Source organism: Fusarium musae, chromosome 6 (genome assembly GCF_019915245.1).
Source record: "Fusarium musae strain F31 chromosome 6, whole genome shotgun sequence".
NCBI lineage: Eukaryota > Fungi > Ascomycota > Sordariomycetes > Hypocreales > Nectriaceae > Fusarium > Fusarium musae.
Genome location: NC_058392.1, coordinates 3,318,936 through 3,343,276, shown reverse-complemented (window position 1 = coordinate 3,343,276; position 24,341 = coordinate 3,318,936). Strand labels below are relative to the sequence as shown.

Below are 24,341 nucleotides of genomic sequence, written 5' to 3'. Positions count from 1 at the left end.
GCTCTCAATGCCTCCTCCTCCACGCCCGGATGACAGCAGGCCCGCCACATCGACGGAAGAGAGAAGGGGATCTCGGCTCAACCCTGACTTCGATCCTGATTCGGGTCAGTATCGCCTTGTGGGTCCTCCACGTGCAGCTACCTCGAACATGACCAACGAGATGAGCCAATCTGCTATCCCTCCAGCAAAGAAGCGATTTTCGGCATTCAATACCAAGGCTGCTATGACAAACGTCTTCAATCGGCCTAGTAGCGGTACATCCTCGAAGCCTGGGACACCCACCTCCTCAAGGCCGATCTCAAGTCACTTGGGAGCTCAGCAACCAGTATCCCTGGAGCGCCCTGCTCATCCAGACTTTGAGCGAAGTAGCACTGCCGGTCCTACCTTCAACCAGATGCTTCCGACTCCAACAGGTACACCGCCGGTTGATGCTAACGAACGCCGTAAGAGACGGGGTTCGGCTGCTGGACTAATCTCCGGCCTTTTGGGACACGTCCACAGGAGCAAGGAGTCCCAGCAGGCTACGTCACCCCAGATGCAACAGCCTTATGATCGCCGCGCTTCTGGTTCTCAGCTTGGTACCCCTCACCCGCCGGCCCTGCAGACACAGGGACGAAGACCTTCGGGACCCCAATTGACCAGCCCTGTACTTCCAGGGCGTCAGCTTGGAAGCCCTCAAGGCTCTGCACCGCCATTGGCCAGTCCCCAACCTCAAAGGCCTCATCAGTTTGGCAATCAGCAGTCGATATCTAGGGAACAATCTCCAATGTCAGCTGCCCGACCTCTTTCTGGTGGGATAAGAGATAACCAGCACGCTCAAGCTGCCTACCGCAACTCACGTCCATCACCTCTGGGCTTTGGCTCTACCACACCAGCAGGGACTCCTCCTATCGGATCAGTGACTGAAGGCAGCCGCCATGGGACTCCACAGACACCTTTCAGCGTGGGACAGAGCGTCCCGGACGCGCGAGCTGGAAGAATGCGATCGATCTCACCAGCTGCGTCCGCAATCAGAAGTGCCCCGACAACGCAGACATCATTCAACGTTCCAAGCACAGCCCCAACAACTCAGCCGTCATTCCACCATGCGTCACAATCGTCGCAGTCGCTTGACAAGCTCGCGCATGCAAAGCAGGAGGGAACTCGGATCCAACGACCAGTCACCGACTCACCAAACATGTCCTTCAGGCATGAGAATAGGGCTAGTCATGGTGCATCAGATAGTGACATGCCCTTGTCTCCAGTGTCGCAAATTTCCAAGACTGGCCCGCCGTCTGTATCGTCGATGGCTACTCAGAGTCCTCGTCTGAATACGACGACTTTGGCTGCTGGAAGACGACAGTCCTCCCAGCTTTCACAGCCTGACACGCCTGTTGTATCTGCAGTGTCTGCTTCTCCACAACACCAGACCTTTGCCAACAGGATGGGAGTGTCACCGCCACAGCAACATCAACAGTTTCCTTCTGGATTCCAGCAGCAGCATGCGAATGCTCAGCAACAGGCACACCCTCAGATGAACCCTCCGCATGGTGGCTACCAGATTACTCCGGGTCAGCAGTACGAGCCCAATCTCCGTCAGCCATCTGCCGGTCAGCCTATGCCAGGCTCATATCCACAAGCCAGTTCCCCTGGCCATCCATCTATGCAGATGCAGCATTCTGGTTCAGGCCCTCCAGTCCCCCCAAAGGACAGCTCGGGTGCTCTTCAGCAACCCCAGGTTGCCAATCAGCCAGCTCGCCAGCCAAGTCCAGGAGCTTCTAAGTGGAAGGGTCTGAGGAATCGCATGTCGGCACAGGTCTCAAACAAGCCAGCAGCGAGTCAAAGAAAGGGCGAGAATGACAAGCTGACCGCAAACAAGATCCTCGGAGCATTTAAACGAGGTTCCAAGGAGAATCGGCAGTCAATGGTCATTCCCGATCTGCAGGCTTATCAGAACCATGAGATGCGGCCTGTGCAGCGACAACAGCAGCCTCAACAAGCCCAGCAAGCTCAGCGACCTCAACAGCCCCAGATTCCTCAGCAGCAGTTTGCTGGTCAAGTTCCGCATGGACAGACCCAGTCTCCCCGTCCATCCTCACAGGTCAGCAGCCAACCTTTTGGACAAGTGCCGACTGTTCGCCCGTCATCTCAGTTCAGCAACCAGAGTATGGGACAAGCGCAGACCAAGCGATACTCATCAATGTTTACCAGCCCAATTATGCCACAGCAAGAGTTCCGAAGTCCTTCGGGGGCTTACGCTTCAGGTCCCCAGGGTATGAGCCAGCCACAACCTGGCCACCCGTATCAGTCTCCTCAGATGGAGGGCCAGTTCCCGCCGACACAGTCGTCACAGGCTCAATATCATTCTCCGCCGCAGCCCCATGGTCAATTCCAGTCTCCTGTCCAACAGCAAGGCCACTTCCAATCGCCTGCTCAACCGCAAGGCCAGTTCGTGTCTCCACCCATGCAGCATCAGGGTCGCTTCCATTCCCCCGCACAGCAGCAGGGACAGTTCCAGTCTCCTCCTCAACCCTCGGGTCAATGGCAACCTCAGATGCCTTCCCCTGCTGGACAATTCCCACCACCTCAACAAAGACAGGCTTCTTATCCTGGCCAATGGCACGGTGGAACAATCGGCCAAAGCCCAAATACGCCCTCGTCATATAGAAGTCCTCAGCATTCTCAGTTCTCGTCGCAGCCTCAAAACCCGCAGTATGGGTTCCCAACAGCACAAAATCTTCATGGGGAGGAATCACCCCCTGTTCATGTCTCGACACCTACTCAGGTTCACTCTCCTACACCAGTTCACGCCCCGTCGCCTCGTCCTTCACTGTTGAACCTGCAAGCGATGGTTGCTGCCAACCCTGAACACAACCACACCCAAGAAGGAGAACGTGAGTGCTCAGATGCCGCTCCTCGAAATGACCCCAATGCAACTCATCAGGGAACCTCCAATATGCAGAGGTTTCACAGCGACAGTCCCCATAGTGGCAGAACCAGCGGGAGTCCCAGAGTTGGCGGTAATCCTCCATCAGCGCAACACGTCTCCCCAAGAATAGGCACAGAGCAGAACGGTAGCTCCAAGTCCCAAGCTCCTAGTCTTCCCATGCCTGTGCTTGCTGGAGGCGATTTCATGGGAGGCCATGCTGCGCATGGTACCAGCTCACGATTCTCATCTAAAGCAGAGGAGTCTCAGGGCGTGTCGCTCAGTCCCCCATCTGGTGCACCAGGCAGTGTCAGCCCTAACTCTACGAGGCAATCACCATCAGGTGGTAGTGATCTTGGCCCTCCCGAATTAAAGAGCAGGGGAGGCCCATCGTTCCATGCTGAACTCGAAGATACCGAGGGCGCCCGCAAGCGCACATTGCGAATTGATTCGCAAGAAGAGAAGATTCACTACGATCCCAATGCCGACTCCGATGGAGAGGTTCCTCCTCAGATGAGCGCGACTAGTTATCCTGGTCAAGAGTGGAATCCCTACGGCATGCCCGAGATGGGTGACTGGAACGAGGCGACGGACCGCTAAGCCATTCCTCGGTCCCTATTCCCCTACATATATACGCACTACCTACTCATATACGCACAGCATATATCATGCTTCTACCGCTCTACTCGAGATTGTTTTTTTTTTTATTGCCAACCCAGCGATATAAGTCGACCTGTAACGACCGCGGTTCCCCGGATTATTGGATATATATGAGTTCATATTAGCCACTACTGGATATAAGAGTGATTGGGGTTTTGTTATTTGTCCCAATGCAGCGTGGCGTCATGGCTGTACATATGTTACTGTCTATGTATTTACAGAATTTGTGAAGAGATGGAGTGAAGGGTAATAACAGAATGGAGGGATAGCATGGAAGGGGTGGAAAAGTACACGCATTACGCACATCTAATCCTTAAATCATTTATATATACATTTACACTCCTTATGGGCAGGTTAATAAAAGTGTTTTGCCTCTGCAAGAATGTGTATCCTTTCTTGACTGAACTCCAGAAGTGAAATGTAGTGCCTATCATGAATTATAGTATCATTTGCGTTTTTACCTTGAGCGCCTTGAGCGCTCAATATGAAAATGAAGCCATCAAAAGTCCAAAGAAGCATTCCTGAATGGTACCAGGGCTAGAATGACGGCCTGTGTATAATACGCAGCTCGATCAACAACCCCGCCAGTCAATAGCCCAACCGAGCCCTGCTTGTTCTTTGAATCTGTCTGCCCAAATATCATATCATCCGCATGCCCCAGCTCAACACCCTCTTTCAACAACTGACAAGTCTTCTCTGGTAGAAAATACGCCGAAGTCCGTGCCTTGCCGACCTTGCCATCTGTTCCAATAACAACAATCCAAGCAAAAGAGCAGATGGAGCCATTGTGAGTTTCAACACCGCCCTCAATGCCAACCCAGAAATCAGCTTCTGGTCTGGCTGCTTGAGCGTTCTGTGCTCGATTTGTTGCACCACGCAGAGTCTCTTCGTCTGAGAAGGGCTGGTCTGAGACGTTGGAGTCTACGCTGATGCCTTGAAAGTCATAAGAGGCTGGAAGCATTTGTGTGAAGCCATCACGGGTGGCTTTGATTTTGGGGATGTTGTTTGAGGCAACGACCACCAGTTTTTGGTTCTCAGGAGGCTCCATTCTTGATCCTCGAAGGGCGAATTTCTTGGCGAGGACGTTGATTAAAGGTCGATTGTTTCGAGACGTGCTCATGGATGCCTTGGCGGTCAAGGAGTAGTTATTATGGGTAATGTAACGTTATCCCCGGCCTGAGCTGAGGGGCTTTGCAGTGGCTGTCTTGGCTGTGTTCTCCCCGCCACCTGTGGCCGCTATTGGTAGAGCTGATATCAATCCTATTCAGAGCAGAATCACGATAACCACTTACACTATTCATTAGCTTTCGATAGACCGATTTCCTTATCAAGATCTGCCCCTCAAATACCTTAGTTTATTACAGTAAGTAGCTACTATCAATTCCCAATCGAGTGCCAGCATGAAGAGCCTCAGCTATTGGATGCTAGCTACATCTAGATAGATTCTTGCTCCTCCAAGTTATATCTCAAGATCCCCAAACTTTAGACTAGTCTTGTTCTTTAACCCAATCTTCAATGCTCTTCAGTTGAGTAGGAGGATTCAGCTGCATGCAGATCAGCTTCCATCATATCCTATCACAAATATCAAGGGAAGCTTACCTCGTTGGGATGAACAGCAGGAGAATCATCACCGCCATGAAGCCCAATTTCGTTAGCAAATGCAAAGTTATCCTGCAATTTAGCCCTCAACTCTTCTTTGCAATCAAAGCTGAATTCCCTGTGTGGTATGTGTAGTATTTCAGTCTCGTGCGGCGTGACTTTACTGGAAATTCATACGAACTCCCGTGGTGTGATCCAAGCACGATAGCCGATGACACTTTTCCCTGGAGGGTTTTGAATTAGGGCTCTGACGAAGGGACCAGAATCTTGGTCGTGTGACATCAGAGGAACTTTTGCATCGAGATCTAGGTTGTTTACGAACTGTATGTTTCCGTTCTCTGTCTGCTGCATCCTCAGTTTGAATGTCATTGGATTTGGGCAGCTGTTGAAATCAACCCTTGGTTGGCTGAGCCATTGGATGAGTCAAGAAGTTGCTGAGAAAGTATCCAGGGAGATATATACTCGTCTTAGCCCAAAGCTGTGGCTGGTTTTGTTCACGGTACTCTTCTGCATCTGCCTTGGAGTCGTGATGACAGACATTCGTGTACTTTCCTCTCGATAATTTCGTTGGACCAGGAAGTGAAGACATGATGAAACGTTCTAAACTTGATACTCTAACAGCTTCATCAATGGCATTCTTGAGTTTGTTGGGTTTCTTGAACCTTTGTCCACTCGTTAAGAGCTTGATCCGGCTCTGGTTTGTTTTGGTTCCTTGGGTCGTTGTAGATGCCCCCAAAAGTCGCTGACCGCAAAGATGACATTTGCTCCTGGAAAGCCTTGGCTAGTGAGGCCCTGTCATCCAAGTCGGCTTGGACTACTTCAACACCGCAGGCCTCGAGGTTCTTTGATTTTTTGGCTTGAAGGGTTCCGGGTGATGCCACGAACACGCCATTTTGGATCACTGAGAAAAGAGTTGACGGCTGAGCCTCCTTGGCCGCCTGTTGCACCGGTGATGACTATGAGCTTTTTGGTAGCCATGTCGAGTGTAGGTAGAGAGAGTATGCTTAATATGGGAGTAGTCGATTACATCTCTACCCATTGTATATATGTCTTATAGCCATTTGTTCATTACTAATCGTCTCACCTTCGACCAGTCTCATCACGTTATTCTCATTTTCAGGTCCTGTCTCGCTGTTGGTGTTGGTATTGGTTGGTTGGTGTCTTATACCTGCAGGAACGGTTCCACTAAAGTCCGCTCCAGATCCGCCTCTGTCTCACTCTGCCTCCCTATTACCCGCTCACCTCCGTTCTCAGCTCTCAGCTTTTCAGCTTCTCTCTTTTCTTCCTGCATTTCAATCATCTGTTCAGCCTGTTTTGACTGTATCTCGCCCCCACGCTCACACTCACGCTGCAACCCAAGAGATCCTGATTGATTTATAAGCTGCTTTACAATCACTGCAGATCAACGAGGCTGTCAACGTTACGCGGATCGAGATGCCCGTGTCTCGTCATTCATGTGCAACATGTCGGTAAGGTTGAGCCCTCATATCAGTTTGAAGCTTCTCTGACTTGTTCAGCCGTCTGAAGAGGAAATGCATGAGAGAGCTGCCATCTTGCTCCTTAGTACGGCTCAGAAATGGGGCAGATATAGCCTAAAACTGACGGCTTACAGTGTCGGCGCCTAGGCAAGAAATGTGAATATATAGAACTTCCACCACCTCCAACTGCTCCTCCGCCAGATGGAACAAGCCAGCCGTCTCTATCAGAGCCCAACCAACCGTTTCCCTTGGCCTTCTTCTTGGATCCAGATCTCTTTACGCCGCTGACTACCAGCAATGCATTAGCACCTGGGCCAAGAGTCGATCTGCAACAGATTATAGCCAAGCACTTAGAACCAGATGACTTACCAGTCCTCTATCACAATTACTTTTCTTCAGTACATGAGTGGCTTCCCATGATTAGCAGAAAGCGGATCACACATCCCGATCCTTTCAGTCAAGATGCTTGCCATGATCTGCTACTTTTATGCATGAAAATATGCACACTCAGACCCAATGGCCACCCCCCATCTCAGCACCCGTTGTACATGTTGGCAAAAACTCTAAGTGCCGCTGCTGAAAGTGCAGGCCTAGTTTCACTTCGCCTTGCTCAGTCCTTGGTGCTATTAGCTCTCTATGAAGCGTGCCAGGCTATATATCCTGCCTGTTACCTCACCATTAGTCGAGCGGCGAGACTAGGTATACTAATGAGTTGGCATGATAGAGATGCACAGCAGCTCTTCAAATTTGCTGATTCCTGGTCTAAGCGAGAAGAACAGCGCAGAACATGGTGGACTATCTTTGTGCTTGACAGGTAAGCCATAACTCTGCATCCTTGAGCCTCCATCTAAGGAAACTATGTTCAGGTTCATCAGTATGGACACAAGTGGGCTGCCATTTTCAGCTCCGGAGCCTTGCCCTGATGAGCTGCTACCAGTCAACGATGAAGACTGGGTTTTGGGCAAGACTGTTCCAAACGAGCCACTGTATACAGCATGCTTCAGCTCCATCACGACTCTGGGCTCCTTTGCTAGAACATGCCAAGCAGCTCATATGCTCGGCAAGGTCGTTACACACAAACATTTGAAAACCAAATCTTCGCACGATATCCTACATGTTGTCCAGGAAGCGCAGAGCCTTAATAGAGCACTAAACTCGCTACAAATTTCTATTGAAGAACAATCCTTGAGCAACGTTTCTTCTTCTTCGGCATCCTCTTTGGCATGTGCTTCCGCCATTTGCATTTGTGCCCAAGCGCTCCTATACGGAGCTTATGGATGTCCTGACGCACCTGGAATAACAAGTCGAGAACGTTTGACACACGAAACAGAATTGCAGAGTATTAGCGTTCAAGGCCTGAGAGCACTAGGTAGTACTTTGACCCCTAAACTGGCTCAGATTCAGTCAGGTTGTCCTCTTCAAGCACGATGTTTTTATACCGCTTGTAGTGCGTGCTCATGGTTTATTCGGGAAGACAATGAACCGCAGATGAAAGAAGCGTTGGTGACTATCGTGGATGGTCTCAAAAGACTATCTGAGCGTTGGCCAATTGCGAGTAAGTACTTCAGACTTTGTTCCCTGGAGTGAACTGACGGTTTCCAAGCCGAGTACCTTTCTCTGCTCGATCAGGGGGGGATTTTGCGCCTCGTTGATGACAGCTCTGAGATGGATATCACGTCTTGAAGTCTAATGCTCCTTGGTATTTCAACGGACCCTCAGGTCCAAAAATCATGAGATGGTGCTCGATATGCGGTCCAACATCAAGCACGGGGAATGATTGTGCTGGACATCGACACCACGTGATATGGCTGGCCTCAATTGATCTCCGAACAGCATGCCATAAACCAGAATGTCAATCACGAGTCACGGTATTCTCCATCGGCGAAGTTCATGTAAGTTCATGAGTCGTCCAAAAGCATCAGGCAATTCTTAGCAATTGAGTTCGTCCAAGTGGGCCTGTCATTCTGCCTTTGGCCTAGCCTCCTCTTTTGGTTGCTGGGTCCGAAATCGGTGGATCACGTCTTTCTTTTCGCCTTTGGCAGAAGAATTCTTCTTATAAACATCCTCTATCCAATTCGCCCTCCACTAGTGGATCTCACAGGGCTCAAAAGCGCTATTGCAGCTCAAGCTTTCATCAATTGAGCCGAGACTAACAGCAAATACACACAACACAAGCGCCAATGCCTTCGAGCCAACGTCGGCGCCGTGAGGGCCACCAAGACTCTCACTCTCACATCCACGATGGCGTGTTACACGATGAGACTTCGCCTCTGCTTCCGAGGATATCAGAAGTCAGCGAAAATGGAACCGCAAAGTCGTTGACCGACGTCCACAGCCTCTTGGCTGAGGCGAAACTGCTATGCCAGTACTCTCTCCCTTTGATCGCGACGTATCTGCTTCAGTATTCTTTTACTGTCATTACAACCATTGTCGCTGGTCGGTTGGGTGCTGAGGAATTGGCAGCTTCAAGCTTGGGCTTGACAACGATCAACATCATTGGGTTCACCATCTTTGAGGGCATGGCCACGGCTCTCGACACATTGTGTGCGCAGGCCTACGGGTCTGGTCGCTATACCGGCGTCGGAGTGCACATCCAACGGATGATAGTGTTCATGTCAATCGTCATGATTCCTGTCGGCGCAATCTGGCTATGCTCGCACTGGATTCTGCCATTGCTTGTCCCTCAGCGAAGCCTCGCCTTGAAAGCTGCTTCTTTCTTGCGCGTCAGTCTCGTCGGACTTCCCGGCTATGCATTTTTTGAAGCTGGTAAGAGGTTTCTTCAGGCGCAGGGTGAATTTGCTCCTGGAATGGTCATTCTCATTATTTGTGCTCCCGTCAATGCTTTTCTGAGTTGGTACTTTGCCGTCAAGCTCGACATGGGCCTCGATGGCGCTGCTTTCGGTCAAGCCCTTGCCAATAACCTTCGACCTGCACTTCTTCTGTTGTATGTCGTCTTCATTGGCAAGAAGTCTCACCGATGCTGGGGCGGCTGGGATGGCCGTGCTGCATTTGCGTTCCGCGAATGGGGCCCTATGGTCCGGCTCTCTATTGCAAGCACCGCCGTGAATCTTGCCGAGTGGCTCGCCTTTGAGATCCTCATGGTCAGCACATCTTATCTCGGTACCCGCCACTTGGCTGCGCAAACAGTACTCAACACGCTCTCTATTGTTACATGGCACATACCGTTCTCGATCAGCGTCGCAGTCACCACTCGCTTCGGTCACCTGGTTGGTGCTGGCGCACTCAAGGAAGCACGACGTGCTGCAATTCTATACACTGGCGTCTTCACCGTGGTGGGTATCCTCGACGGCGCATTCCTGTATGTGCTGCGAAACCCGCTTGCAGATATGTTCTCCGACGACAGTACTGTCAGAGACTTGGCCACGGGATCCATGGTTGCTGTGGCCTGCTTCCAGGTCATCGACTCAATCATCTGCGGCACCAATGGTGTGTTGAGAGGTCTGGCAAAGCAATCCGTAGCTGCGTGGGTTGTGCTAGCAGTCAACTACCTTGCTGCCGTGCCATTTGCCATATGGCTCGAGCTGGGAAGCCCAGACCTCAAGCTCGATGGTCTTTGGATTGGTATTGGAAGTGGTATGGTCATCATTGCGATTATTGAATGTGTGTATATGAAGTGGATAAGCTGGCAGGATTGTGTAAACGATGTGAAGGAGAGGGAGGATGACGGAACATAGAATGTTTTCGTAAGGACTTCAAGCCCGGACTACATAGACAAAAGTAATGCATCTTCCGTGGCTCTTCTCGGCCACATATCTCAACTCAGCGACACCCATAGATACCAGTGATCTTCTATCTCGCATCATTGAGAATCAGACGCATGAAATACACCTTTTCTCCTTTCCACTCACCTGGCTGAGGAGCGAAGAAGTCGTGAAAAGTAACTTTGATAGTCTCCAGCCATATTGAACAGGAGAATGGTTGGTGTCTGAGGGAGCTTGATAATTTGTCTGTGTTGGAAACTCAGGAACACCTTGGAACGTTAGAATCATGCCTTCATAGTTGTAGTAAGGCCGGCGTCTATAGTTGGACCTCTGTTTGACATGGAAATTACTTTACAGCATACGAGCTTTGGCCGACCTGTTTGATAACTTGATTTGCAGTCAAATACTTCAGAGCTCGAGCTATCACAGTATAATTAATCAAAACGCGGCAAATTCAGGGAACTAAAAGATAGATGGAGCACAGGTTACAGATATAATTTTCTATCCAGAAGTTTCATCACCTGTTCCTGAACAATGCTTGCTATCTATAGCTAGAAATTCTAGAATTGAGGCTCCCGTATTGAAACTTGAGAACGGATGTTGGAGTAGAACAGCAGAGAGATACTTGTTCTCATTTGTTTCATGAATCTTCATTTATGTGAACTGGGGTACACAGGCAGCTACTGCAAGATCTGATGATGTTCATCACAGTTAGCTTTAGCTTACCAGCCTCGCCCTATTATATAGAGCAGTCAGCCCTTATTACAGTTAGATCATTATTTTGTTAAGAAAAGGCTTTTTAATCTAGGTAATTCAGGACATTTGCTTAACTCTTAAGTTAGCCAGATCTAACCCCACGATAGCTGGCTTAGACATCAACCGCAATGCATATCGCGAGATCTTACAACTTCCCTTCATACTTCATTTTTATGAATAGCGATGGTCACTGCGTAGTTACACGAGGAAGTCAGCTACTTATAGTACTTACTTATTAAGTCCAGAGGCTTATATCTCAGCTCGAGTCTTGAGATTAACGCCACCCTTTGTGAGTTCACTATTTGAATTTTGATTCACATTTGGTGAACTTAGAATATCCGAAAATCCTATATAAAACCCAAGTGGTCTTATTTCAGCTAATCAAGACATTAGTAAAGGCAAGATGTCACAGAGCACAGAGGTGAGAGGATCAAGATGGATAGGCAGGCATATATCAATTTTTTCAGCTTCCATAATCTTTTTCTTCTAAACTGGTTATAAAATAAAGCCATCCCAACAGGAGGACTCATTGGATAGCTGGGAAAGTGCGATTCATAGTTCAAGAAGGCAATTATATTATTCTTTGCACAGTGTCTGAGTTGGCTGCTTGATACGTTGACATAGTGAGGCTGGCTGTCTTGAAGTTCCATCTAGCTACGTAAGAAGGATGTTGTCCAAATCGCTTAACGGAATCAATTATTGGGTATCTTAGACTCCGGCTTCTTTAGTCAAAGGACAGCACTGCAGGGGAAATTCCCGGTTTTGCACGGCTTTATCAAGACATTTCTCGGCTGTTGGTTAGGGATAATGTCATTTGGTAGCCGTGATAAAAACGGGCGAATGACCATTTCATGAGCCTTAGGTAGGGGCAGGTAATGGAATGTACGTCAGAGTCTGTGCGACATGTTGTTGATTGTAGTGAAACCAACTACGAACTCATTAATTGTCCTTGCCATTTTCCAGGGCAAAAAGAATGACGATGCAAGGCTGTTGTTCCGTTAAACTTGAGGTTCAAGAGATGCTGGCTCTGATGTCATAGGTCACATTGGACCCTTATCTTGGAGAGATAACTAACATGGATGGCAGGCACTTGGACTTGGGCACAGACAAACAACGGAACATGACAGTCAGTGATTTACTGTAGTTGAAACGTCGGATCTAGTGGAGGCTGAGGCGGTTAACGGAAGTGCCAACTCATCAACCAGTTCAGCCTCAAGTTACACTGCAGTCACATCACATAGTCACAGCACAGCATATCGCTCCCTACGTGTAGTGTTACTTGGTCAACACGGCAACATATGTATGCACAAGACGTTGGACCTACAGGGGCTACAGCTAACTTAGTGGTTAGTCAGGGGTAAAGCAATCGTCTTGGCTGAATGTTTCTCTGATCTGCTCGTGATCGAGAGAACCTCATTCCAGTTGATCTGCAATAAACAGGCTTCATGCCAGTTGTTGTCCAGTTCGATAGGTACAACAGCCTACCCTGGATCAAATATGGTATTCGTCATAGCTTGCGCTTGTTGTCTCGCTTCACTCTCCCTTTCAATTCCGTTTAACTCCCTCCCTCCCTCGACGTGGCTTTGAAAGGTGGATCCTCCCCAAGGACCCTGTCAGTCCAATTCATCGTCATCCTTGCCCAAACTTGGTTGAATCACTCAGATGGACCCGTCATCACTGCCCACTTTTGCCAAATCAATTCTCCTCCACTTGGAGCTAAGCAAAGGGAAACACTTTACCTGCAGCAGCAAGTGACTGTGTCTCTCATCAAACGATATGGCCCTGTACGGAAGACTCGTCTCGTCTCATATTTCCTCAATCACGCGTGTACGACTCGGGAAGAATTCTTTTCCTACTCCTTCTACTACTTTCCCCTTTTCAGCTCGTAACCTTGAGCCATGGCAATAGACTCCAAACGAGACGAGACCCAAGAGCCTGGTCAAACACGAGGCCCAGGCCTGGCTCTGGGTTGGGCTGGACTGCATTGGAACTGTAAACTTGGCGATAATCCACTGAAGCCCTTCCACTAAAAAACTCGGCCTACTATAGTTTCTGTAGGTCTGCTACTGTACATAGCCTCAGCTGCCAAAGTGAGCGAGCCCCCCCCCGGATAGGGCGCTGGAACGGCCCCTGCCTTTAAATCGCTAGCGCACGGGCTCGCACTGAACGCGCATCCCGTTAGTTCGTTTTCTCGATAAGGTCTACTTGGCTCCCAAGTATCGACAAATTGACCACCGCAGCAACCGTGAGCATTGGCTATTCCCAACAAGGATTAACTCATCGGCAAGCGCCTGCACTGTGATAGCGTGGCGTCAGCGGACGGCTCGTGGCGCAGGCGGTTCCTCTAAGAGTTTGGTTGGAGGAGCCAAGGCCTCGACCCCATCGCGTCTCTTGTTCCCTGCTAGATCTCTGCTGTCTGACTGGTCGGCATCAAAGAGGTACATGCCTTGGGCGTATCTGCACTGACTGATGCTCCTTCCATCATCAGCGAGTCGAGATTGGGAAGACCGAGTGAGGCGGGAACATGGAAGAAGGCGCGATTCATGATGCGCATGGTCGTTCCTAACCAATCTGAATTGAACCCCTTCTTGCCGTCCCTGGATACCTTATTTCTGAATCAAAGTACCTCAGGTATCTCGGATTTTGCTTGTTCTATTTTTTGCTTCGTCTGCATCATTACATCGTCAAACGACTTTCCCAAACGACTCCACCTCCCAATTACGATCCGCGACCGATACGATACGACACGACTTCTGGGACTTTGTCGGATTAGGACCCATCTCCATCTCACAAGCTTGCGGAGAACCAGGGACCGCGGCCGCCCGTGCTACACTGCTACCGTACATTCAGGTCAGGTTCAGTTAGTAGCTACAATACCCACGTATTCGTACATACCAGGATCTCTCTCTCATTTTCCCTCTCGTCTTTCTCTATTTCTCATTTTACGCTCTTCGTGCCTGCTGCCAGCCTGGCAACAGTATTCGAATCAAACAAGCCACAGCATTTCTCAGTCCCTATCAACCTGTCGGCTTCTCAGAGCCTGTGGAACGTGGCTCATCTTGTCTCAGGCCCCGAGGTCTCACAGTCACTCGCTCGCTCGCTCGCTCGCTCGCTCGGATCTCTCACTTATCTCGCCGCCCTCCAGCTCCAGCCAGCTCCAGCTGCAGCTCCCGTCCGTCGTCCGTCGTCTTCCCCCGTTTGGCACTCACAGCCGTTTCCCTGACTGGATTGGACTGGCTTGTCGTCACTCGTCGGCTCCGGAGGGTCCGCCCATCTCTCTCCATTCCCTATCCAAACTCTTTGAGGGATTGACTTTTCCACGTCTGGTCAGTCTCTCAACGGACTTGTCGTCTCATCTTGACCTGTCACGCCAGGTCAGGTCACGTCTTTCTCTGCCCGGGCCGAGAGCACAGGACGTATCCAACTGACACACATACGCCCGATCACAATGGACTCGTACGTTGCCATCATTGCCATCTTGAATTCTTGACTCAGTATACCTCCGTTCTCCGCACCCGCTTGCACCTTCTTCTCTTGTTCCGCCACACATACTCTCCAGCCCGAACTCTATCACCAAATTTGGCCACCACATCTTGTCGGCTTTGAGCTTACGCGTTGTAGATTTATTCCAATGTCCGCCGCCGCCGCCGGCTGGGGTCAACCACTCGCGACAAAATCGCCAGCTTCTCGGCGGTCATTAGGTCATTTTCGATCTCTCTCCTCCATCGCAGCGACCCCTAGCTATCACCCTCGAACGCCTTCGCTTACTCCCGACCACACACCGATCAAATCTTCCTCCTCGACACATCTACCGATTGCCTCACCGAACCCGCCTACAGATTTTGGAGATGAGATGAGCACAATACCTGATCCTCGAAGTCGTGCAATGAGCCCTGCCGATGACAGCGGTGTCGCGACTCCCAGTCATCACCCCGATCTGAATGACGAAGTCGCCACCCTCAGTAATAAGCTCATCAACGCCATCAATCACCAAACCATCCTGGACGACTCTTTATCCGCCGCTCGCCACGAACTTGATGCTGCACGGGAACGAATTCGCATGCTTGAGACTCAAAATGCCTCACAACGCGAAATGTTGGCTGGTGACGTATGGGTTCGCAAGCACACCGTTGAGGACGAAAAGAGGGTGTGGCAGGCCAAGGTTGCCGCGGAACGTCAAAAGCGAATTGACACAGAAATGGAAAAGAAGAAGATTGAGCAGGAGCTCGAGAATCTCACAGCGGCATTGTTTGAGGAAGCAAACAAAATGGTGATTGCTGCCAAGGAAGAGGCCAAGACTGACCATGAGGCTCTTCAGCGCAAGAATGACCAGCTCAAGTCTCAGCTTGCCGATACTGAGAGCATTCTAAAATCTCAACAGGAGCAACTGGTCGAGCTGAAGCACGTTATGGAACATATGGCTTCGGAACGAGGAGATCACAATAACCCCACTGCTCCCTCTTCTCCCGGCTTGACGAAACCTGATACTCGTGACGATTCTCGATCTTCAGCTGAGGAGCCTGCTGCTTCGCTCTGGAGCGCTTCCGTCGAGCCTGCTCACCCGACCAGCTTCTCGCATCTTGTCCAACCTGTTCTGCGAACCGATTTGTCGTCTTATGACGATTTTCTCATACTCGCACGGACTTCTCGAAATCGCCCTGGCAGCCGCGTTTCTTCAGGTTCAGTCGGTGCTCTGAATGCTCTAACTGGCTTTGGACTTGGTGGTTCGATATCGAGCGCCCATCCCTCCAACGCCTCAACTACCTCACTTGGCACACCTATTGCTGGGGCCGGAAGTGCACCTCAGTCTCCCAACACACCGGCCTCTACCGTCAGCGCTGCTTCAAATGCATCAGCTACCCCTCTGCCGAGCTTGAAAGAAACAAAGTTTTATAAGCGAGTTTTGGCTGAAGATATCGAGCCTACACTTCGTCTAGATATGGCTCCAGGCTTGTCATGGCTGGCTCGTCGATCCGTTATCGCCGCCATCGCTGACGGATCTCTGGTAGTTGAGCCCGTGCCAACCACTGGCAGTCTTGTGGCACTTACAAAGCCGCAATTTTACCCATGTGCACTCTGCGGTGATTCACGCAAGGACCCTCAGTATTTACGAAACCATCGATTCAGAACGAGTGAGACTGATTCCGCTCAACGGCACCCGTTGTGCAAGTACTGTCTGACTCGCGTACGGTCGACTTGTGACTTCTTGGGCTTCTTGCGTATGGTTAAGGATGGTCATTGGCGAGCGGACAATGAGGATCACGAGAAGGCTGCCTGGGAGGAGAGTGTACGACTGAGGGAGCAGATGTTCTGGTCTCGCATCGGTGGTGGTGTTATTCCATGCATCCCCGCGCCCCTCTCTGTCGACATGGAAAAGAGCCCGCGTAATAGCCACGACGGCAGTGTGAGGTCTGACCATCTCGAGGTTCCTGGCTTTCAAACACCACCGATGACGATAGAACGGACACGAAGCGATACAACCAAGAGTGGCCAGATCGAGGAGCCACACACACCTCCTATGCAAACTGATGGAGCCAGGAGCGTACGCAGCTCCGTCCAGAGTCTTGATGTGAAGAGCAACTCTGGTTCGGAAGAAACGAAGCGACTATCTATCACGATTCCGACTACGGATTAAAAACCTCACATCCTTCAAAGTCCCTTCGAGTCGGTGATATCGACACCACTGTAGACTTTGTGTATGACTATGTATACTATTTTGGGCTACAGGATCGCATGCATTGTTTTGGATTGCACCTTTTCGGTGCTACTACTCTATGGGCCGGTGGGATCAAATATTATGAGCTCAGGGGATGGTGGATCAGCCCCTAATATTTCCTTTTTGAACGAATATGGCACGGAAATTGGATGGAAGGAAGGATTGGAAGCAAGCAATCATTTGGTCGTTTATGGACTGCGCGCGTTCTTCTCAGATGGTGGGATTTCATTGCTGGCGTTTGATGGAAATATGCGCATCATTCATTCGGGGCGGCGCAACGACATGGGAAATGGGCCTTTCTTTTTGGAATGACGTACTTGTCCTTTGCTTTTTCTCGTTATCCAGAGCGTTCATGATTGAGTTGCTGATATTGCGCAACAAGAGCGCACAACACGCAGGCATGCCTTGGCATTCTTACACAATAGATTACTCAAGGCCGTCAAGCATGCCCTCTGACGATGCCCTTTAGTTGTAGTAGTAATACATATGATACCAACTACAACAGACTTGTCCTTTGTAACACTGTGGTATCGAACTTGAACTATAGGCCGGATGGACTCTCGATAGCTCTGAGGCTTGCACTAATGAAGTCATACATCAGGAACACTACAATTATTCATTCTTCACTGCAAACTAGACAAGACTTGAACTTGAACTTGAACATGAAAATTTATTATGTGATAAATTTGTACATCGCTGCCAATCGTACCGATGCCACAGTACTACCCTCGACATAAGCCAACAAATGAGAGTACGTCATTGCTAGACGTTCTGGTTCCGGTTTCCGCGTAACCTCATCTCCTCCTTCTTTTTAGATGTTTTCTATAATATCTCTTTCAGAACAAGACATTGCTTTCTCCTTTCCAGCCTCCTAATATCAGACCAACATGGATCTTCCCATCCTCCCTCCATAAGTCGTAAGTGATAGAGTACATGATGTTACATGAATTGTGGCGAGGTTTTGATGAAGCCGGTCGTAGAGCAAAGGAAGGGTTATTAGTGACCTGGAAATATTGCTGGATGAGACTGAGCCTAGGGCACTCTACAACTCTTCCTTAACGGTAGCATCTTGCTGGTTCTCACTGGCAGGCTTAGCCTTGGCCTCTTCAGCCTCTTTCTCACCATCCTTGCTGGCAGCCACATCTTGAGGAGCGGCGGCACCTTCATCCTTGCCCTTAACGGTCTCGCTGTTGACACCCTCGACGTCGGGGTGAGGAGGAGCGACACCAGCCAGGTTCTGGTCCCAGCCCTCAGCAGGCTCTTGGACTTCGTTGCCCTGTTCATCAACAACGCGTGTCTTGGTTTCGTACTTGGTCTTGAACTCAACCTTGCCCTCAAGAGCTTTTACCTCCTCAGGGTCAAGGAGGTTGCCATCCTGGTCACGGTACTCAACCTTCTCCTCCTTAGCAACGACTCGGTGCTCAACCTGGGCCTGATCAGGAGCAGGGGGAGCTCCAGAGATGACAGCCTCTTCTTGCTTCTGGGAGACAGGGGCCTCCTCCTGCTTGGGCTCAACGTTCTTGGCTGCTGAGGTGGTGGGGACTACAGATGAGCTGATGGAGGGGACCTCGCTGTACTTGTCATACTGTGAATGATGTCAGTCAAGGCTCATATCTTGTCAATGTTGGCAGTGAAACTCACGCTATCATAAAAGGTGTTGCAGTCGAAGTCCCAGGTGTTGAAAAGCTTCATGCGCCTGCAGTCGGCCTTGGTCCAAGGGCTTCCGTAGGCCAGGGGAGAGTAGAGCATGAAGACGGCAGCCGACAGGACAAGGAACGAGACAGTAGCAACACGGTTGATCAAAGCGGTATCACGAGCACCAGCTCCGGGGATGCGGGCAGTGGCGTAGTCAAAGAGCTGGCACAAAGCAATGATCGCAAAGTAGAGAGCAGGGAAATAGTGATGAAGGAAAAGTTGACGTTGCATCAGGTAGAAGGGGAAGTAGTGCAGAGCCCAGCCAAGAACTGAAGTACCAATCTCGTAGTCGAATCGCTTGAAGGTGATGTTGGAGTAGTCATTGCAGCTGCGCTGCCAGCGGAGAACAGCAATAGCCTTGAAGATGACCCAGATGGCAACGGCAACGCTGGAAGACCACCAAATGATGGGGTTTCCGAGGAGATAAACCTGCTTATGCTGACGACCCCAGAAGTTGATACCACGGCGGAGAATGGGCCACGACTCAGGGCGAGAATCCCAGGCGTGAGAGTCAGTGAGACCGGCGTTTGTTCGCCACATGACCTTCTGGAGTTCCCAGAACTTGCCGAAGAAACCAGGATTGCGGTAGTTGACCTTCTCAACATCGCCCTGCAATTGAGGGTGAGAGTTACCCTCGATGTACCATAGACTGTTGGGAAGAGTTCCGCCTCGGGCGCAAGTAACTTCCTGTTGCTCAGAGGCCCAGTCAGGGAGCTTGACCTTGTGGGAGAACAGAACACAGCCTGTCATGACGTGCACAAGACGGAACTTGGATTCGATAGTGCGAAGACGTTCCTTTGCAACAGATCCATATGTCTTCTTCTTCACAATCTCAACACGGAAGAAATCGTTGGCATCTCCCTCGAATCCTTCGTAACCATAGGCAGAAACCTCATTTTGCCAGTCGGCCTCAGTGATAGGTGGGCGAACGTCATGAGAGTGAAGGCGGCGATGAGTGGGGCCATGGTAAAGACGAAGGACGGTACCGTCGGTGATGTACTGAGGCTCAGGAAGGGCGTCCCAGGCCTTGGTGCCATTGATGGGCTGGCCATCAATTCCAAGAGGCTGGGTCTGGTTCTCAAGGAGCCACACGTTGTTGTCGTCCTTGTGAGGGTACAGGGTGATCTGCTGCTGCTTGCTACCGGTAGGGTACATGAGAGGATGAGAGTGGAGGTAGCCACCCTGAGTGTTAACATGGCGGATGGTGACACGGCTGCCCATGATAACATCGGCGGGGACATCCTTCATACGCTTGTTGTTGAGAGTGGCCTGGAACTCGGAGCTCATGAAGCCATCACCGTCGCCAGGGTTCTTGAGGCAAACGAAGTGGATGGCGAACATGGCCATGTAGAAGGTGAGTGGAATAATGATTAGACAGAAGACACGAGCCATAAAGTGCTTAGTGAAAAGACGCTGTTCGTCCGTTAGTAAACATGTTCGTATGTGTATATTAATCAATTTCTTACCATGGACACGTTCTTGTTGTCGCCGAGAAGGACCCAGAGTTGAAGTAGAGTGAGGGATCCAACCCAGGCAATGGTGAAGAGTCCAACCCACTTGATGCTGACGGTGATACCCAGGCCAAGACCAGTAAGAACAAGCCAGAACCACCAGCTTAGCTGGAAAGCCTTGGAAGGGCCAAGCTCGTGCTGGTTGGTGAAGCAAGAAAAGGAGAGGACGGTGAAAGCAGTCGCGGCGACAAGAGGCGAATCGAGGAGGATGAGACGAGCCTGGGTAAGAAGACCGTTCTCTGCAGATAGTTAGCAAGAGACTCTAGGTCAGTTGAAAGGCCAAGAGAGATACGAACCGAAGATGATCAGGCCAGCTCCCATGGCAGCAGTCATTGTACGGCAACCAACAGCCTTGAGAGTGAAGAACATGCAGGGAACCAAGAGAATACCGCAGATAGCAGGGAACATTCGCATCGCGACATAGGGAACACCAGGCTCAATGTAGTCCTTGCCAATCTCCTTAAAGTCGAAACTTCCATCAAATCCAGCAAGCCATCCGGTAAGGGCAATGAGCATCTTGGCCAGGGGAGGGTGAACGTCCATGAAGAACTTGCCCTTGATATACTTTGTAGCAAAGCCACCGAAGCTTGATATATAAGTTAGCGCATTGATGGAATAGACGGGGTGGAAGCTGCAACAGAGCTTCAGCTGGCTGGGGGAACACACTGGACCTCGTCAAAGACAACGCTTGTGGGCTGATAGATCTTGTACACGCGAACGAGGGTAGCAACGAGGATGAGGGCCAAGGCCACCCAATAGTCGGAGAGGGGGAGGAGGAAGACATCGTTATCCTCAACGCCATCGGACTGGTACGAAGTGTTCTTGGTGTTCTTAGGCTTGGACTTGTTCTTGGTGGTGACAGCAGTGGTCTGCGGCTGAGGAGGAGGAGCTGCAAAAGGCTGCTTCTCAGTCACAGGCGTCGGGGCCTTGACTGGCGGTTGGGGACTCTTGCCCCTCGTACGAGCCATGGTAATCGAGTATCAATATAGAATTCGAGTCAATTCGATCGCTAGGGGACGCTATGTCCAAATCGTTGGTTCGATGTAACGAGAGTTGATGAAGAAGAGCTAAAACAGAGACCGGGAGGGATCTAGAGATGCCTCATCGATGGCTGGTTCTTGGCTAAACAGAAAGTGAACAAGAATAGAAAATGGAAGAGAAAAAAGGACCCAAAACTCAATCGCAGACCGCCGTTGTGATACGGATATCAACGGACGATAGGCGATGTAAGAAAGCCTAGGGGGGAAGAAGAATGGATGTTGGGCGATGGTTTGCAAGGAGTGAGAAAATAGAAAGGGAAGTGGGCAAAAGAGGGATGATGAAGCTTCAGGGGATATTTTAGCACCACCTCAGCTACAGTAGCAATGGCCTTATGCAGGCTGAGACCGCACCTATAATACCTAGTAAACGGTGATAGGTAGATTGATGGTTGCAGTGCGATACGAGCAGTCGCGTCCAGCGTCGTACCCGTTTTCTTCCTTCCAGGTTCCTCGGGGCTCTCGAGAGAAAAAAGTTGTAGCTACAGTGGCCTCTTCGGTTCGTTCCTGTCTAGGTGTCTCTGACCTCCCGTCTAACTAACAGGACATGTCAGCGTCAGCCCAGTGGATGCTCTCCCTAACATCCCTTTACCCCTGCAGCGAATCAAACCCGGACCCAGCCGTGGAGATCCCCTGGCGTCTCCGCAGCGCTAGGCTCAGAGCAGAGCTTCAGCAGGCGCCATTAGACCTGTGAATATCAACCATTGGCGATAGCTCTCCGAGGACAGCTCGACTGGTTTCAGCTCCCGCAAACGTGTTTGGCATTCGACGTCGACAATGGCTTGTCATGAGGCTTCTGTACATGAATCATAACTACGTTGTTCCTGACTTATGCCTCTATACTATCAGAAACAATACCATGCCTCGAGAGTCTTGGTGGATGTGGCTCCAGCTCCAAACAAAACGACACTAAACCTTCAGGTACACTAACAACTTAACCCCTTTTCTGCCCTTGATCTCCAAATTGCTACGCACTACTTGAAACACACGGTTCTAGACCATGAAACTTTTCCTCTCTACTTTATCGTGTCGTGTTTATTACCGCTGGCGTACCTTGCCCAACCCAACCATTGGCCTTGATATAGGGTATCTCAATTCCAACATATATATACCTTACTCATGATAACATCATTGACTTTTGGTGCTGCAATCCCAGACGAGACTATAAGTCCTATCGACCCCGAGACTGCAAGTAATCTGCCCATTGTCGAAAACCAGCAATCCAATGCGGAACGCCTTCAGGTTTTGCCAACTCGTTCAGTGACGCCCTGCGAGGAGATTCCCGCGTCAACCAGTTGTGACCTTGGGCATCCAACACATCAGCCATTGACGCCGATATAATAGTCTGTACCTGTCCATCCACCAAGGAAAACTCTTGAAGTGCCTGCATCGCCTCGCTCCATCGAGATAATGCAACCTCAAAATCCGATCTGATGTGCGACAGCTTTGCCAAGATGACGTATACTCGCAGTCTTTCGTACTTCAGAAGACTAGCCCGAGATTCGATGTCGACGCATATCTTTTCTGCCTCTTCGTAGCGTTCCTGGGCGAAAAGAGCCTCTGACAAAGCCAATTCAAGAAGCGATTTGCCAGTCAAAGGGTCAGGCCTCTCGGTACGCCGTATAATCTCGTCACGAAGATAACCCTCTCCTATCATAGGCTCGTCAAGTTCTCTTAAAGCATCGGCCAAATCACATGTCAGATCCCGTAGATCCTCATCAAAGATGAGCTGACTCGGTTTCTGCGACACTTCGTGTGCTATCTCCAGCAACTTTAGAGATTCATCGAAATTGCCCTGTAGTCGCTTGACCCTTCCCAGCAGTGAGTGTTTACGGAAACTGAGGATCTCTTCCAGAGGCGAAGGCTCATCGCCAAGCGGGTTCCAATCCTCTAATAGCTTCTGCGCAGTTGACAGATCCGCCACTTGGATTGAGTTTAGGGAACGTTGGATAATAGCGACCCCAACCTCACAGCTTATGCGCTTGTTCACAGCGGCTGTAGGGTCGTTGATTACGAAGTCCTCAAGGCTTTCTGTCGCCTCATCCATGTTTCCACTGAGACGTCCCAGGACTGCTTTGGTTTGGCCAATGCAGAGCCGGAGGTGTGTATCTTTCAAACGCCCAGCAGCCAATTCTGCCTGGCCAATAGCGAAGTACTTCCAAGCCATGTCTGGAAACCGGAAAGCTTCAATGAGTGTGAGCATGAAGTCGGTTCTGGTGGCTGTAGGCAGCTCATCGAAACAGTCGTGGAACGCCTCAGCAACATGATGCAGATGCGGTAAGAATGATCTAACCACGGGTTCTCTTGTGTAGTGTCAGCGGTTCAAGCTCGCTGGATATCGATTTCAGACTCACGGGAACTCGATGTACTTCCAGGGTATGGCTCTATATGCCACAATCAAAGCCTGTTGCCGCCAGAACGGGAGCGCATCTGGCGCAAGGCTTCGGTGGACTCTCGCTGACATATCTTCATTCAAATGATACGTCTCGTCTGGATATTTGAGAAGAGCTGCCAATTGACATAGTTCACGAAAGGCTCGTGTAAGTCGTTGGTCATCTGCGAGGATGTCGATCAGCCACGAGGCCAGACCAACTTTGGTTGCGTCAACAAGCTCAACTTCTCCCTCGATCGTCCATCGTTTTCGAGGTGTTGACCCCCGTGTAAATAGTTCCAGGGGAATTTTCTCGCATGGCGAAAAGAATGAGAGCAGGACTAATAGGACACTGGCATCTTCGGTCCGGGTGAAGCTCTCGTCAAACAGGGATTGAGAGGCAGCCTCAAGGGCAGAGTTTCTCCATTCTGTCAACTCCATCGATAATGACTTATATGAGATTCAAAGCTGCGCTGAGGAATTCTCTCGGCATCTCATGTCATGAAGGAGAGGAGGGATTTATTCGACAGCTGTGTCGACGATGGAGAAGCGTTGTACCGAGAGCCCAGTCCAGCTTTGCAGGTGTTTTACTTTCTCTCACTGGGAGAATCTTGTTTGGTATTTAACCAGACTTTGCCTTGAATGAGGCTATTGATAAGACCCCCTGATAGACTTGACAGGTCTGGACTCTGGATCGCGGTTTTGAATGCCGAATACCGGTGGTGTGTTGAAAGATACTATGCCAGCCTGGGGTTGTAGGTCGGGGAAAACGGCGAATGCTCCGTGGTAGATGATAAACGTCATTTAGGGTATTGCGGGGTATCCAGGTTCAGATGCAGATGCTAACCGACATTATGCGTGGAGTTGTGGAAGTAATCTGAAGGAACACGA

At 50.3% G+C, this 24,341-nt stretch overlaps 7 protein-coding genes across 7 annotated transcripts; 3 read left to right on the top strand and 4 right to left on the bottom strand.

Annotated features, from left to right (window-relative positions):
- Window positions 1-7: 7 nt before the first annotated feature.
- On the top strand, window positions 8-3,505 carry J7337_008886 (uncharacterized protein; the record flags this gene model as incomplete). The annotated part of the gene is made up of 1 exon (XM_044826492.1): window positions 8-3,505. One exon carries the CDS (start codon window positions 8-10, stop codon window positions 3,503-3,505), a length of 3,498 nt encoding a protein of 1,165 aa, XP_044679409.1.
- Window positions 3,506-4,064: 559 nt separating this feature from the next.
- On the bottom strand, window positions 4,065-4,685 carry J7337_008885 (uncharacterized protein; the record flags this gene model as incomplete). Its single annotated transcript, XM_044826491.1, has 1 exon — window positions 4,065-4,685. One exon carries the CDS (start codon window positions 4,683-4,685, stop codon window positions 4,065-4,067), a length of 621 nt encoding a protein of 206 aa, XP_044679408.1.
- Window positions 4,686-5,790: 1,105 nt separating this feature from the next.
- On the bottom strand, window positions 5,791-6,203 carry J7337_008884 (uncharacterized protein; the record flags this gene model as incomplete). Its single annotated transcript, XM_044826490.1, has 2 exons — window positions 5,791-6,120; window positions 6,192-6,203. 2 exons carry the CDS (start codon window positions 6,201-6,203, stop codon window positions 5,791-5,793), a joined length of 342 nt encoding a protein of 113 aa, XP_044679407.1.
- Window positions 6,204-8,822: 2,619 nt separating this feature from the next.
- Window positions 8,823-10,337, top strand: J7337_008883 (uncharacterized protein; the record flags this gene model as incomplete). The annotated part of the gene is made up of 1 exon (XM_044826489.1): window positions 8,823-10,337. One exon carries the CDS (start codon window positions 8,823-8,825, stop codon window positions 10,335-10,337), a length of 1,515 nt encoding a protein of 504 aa, XP_044679406.1.
- Window positions 10,338-14,568: 4,231 nt separating this feature from the next.
- On the top strand, window positions 14,569-16,755 carry J7337_008882 (uncharacterized protein; the record flags this gene model as incomplete). The annotated part of the gene is made up of 2 exons (XM_044826488.1): window positions 14,569-14,576; window positions 14,742-16,755. 2 exons carry the CDS (start codon window positions 14,569-14,571, stop codon window positions 16,753-16,755), a joined length of 2,022 nt encoding a protein of 673 aa, XP_044679405.1.
- Window positions 16,756-17,878: 1,123 nt separating this feature from the next.
- On the bottom strand, window positions 17,879-21,010 carry J7337_008881 (uncharacterized protein; the record flags this gene model as incomplete). Its single annotated transcript, XM_044826487.1, has 5 exons — window positions 17,879-18,421; window positions 18,478-19,944; window positions 19,998-20,281; window positions 20,339-20,628; window positions 20,709-21,010. 5 exons carry the CDS (start codon window positions 21,008-21,010, stop codon window positions 17,879-17,881), a joined length of 2,886 nt encoding a protein of 961 aa, XP_044679404.1.
- Window positions 21,011-22,250: 1,240 nt separating this feature from the next.
- On the bottom strand, window positions 22,251-23,891 carry J7337_008880 (uncharacterized protein; the record flags this gene model as incomplete). Its single annotated transcript, XM_044826486.1, has 2 exons — window positions 22,251-23,367; window positions 23,434-23,891. 2 exons carry the CDS (start codon window positions 23,889-23,891, stop codon window positions 22,251-22,253), a joined length of 1,575 nt encoding a protein of 524 aa, XP_044679403.1.
- Window positions 23,892-24,341: the final 450 nt, after the last annotated feature.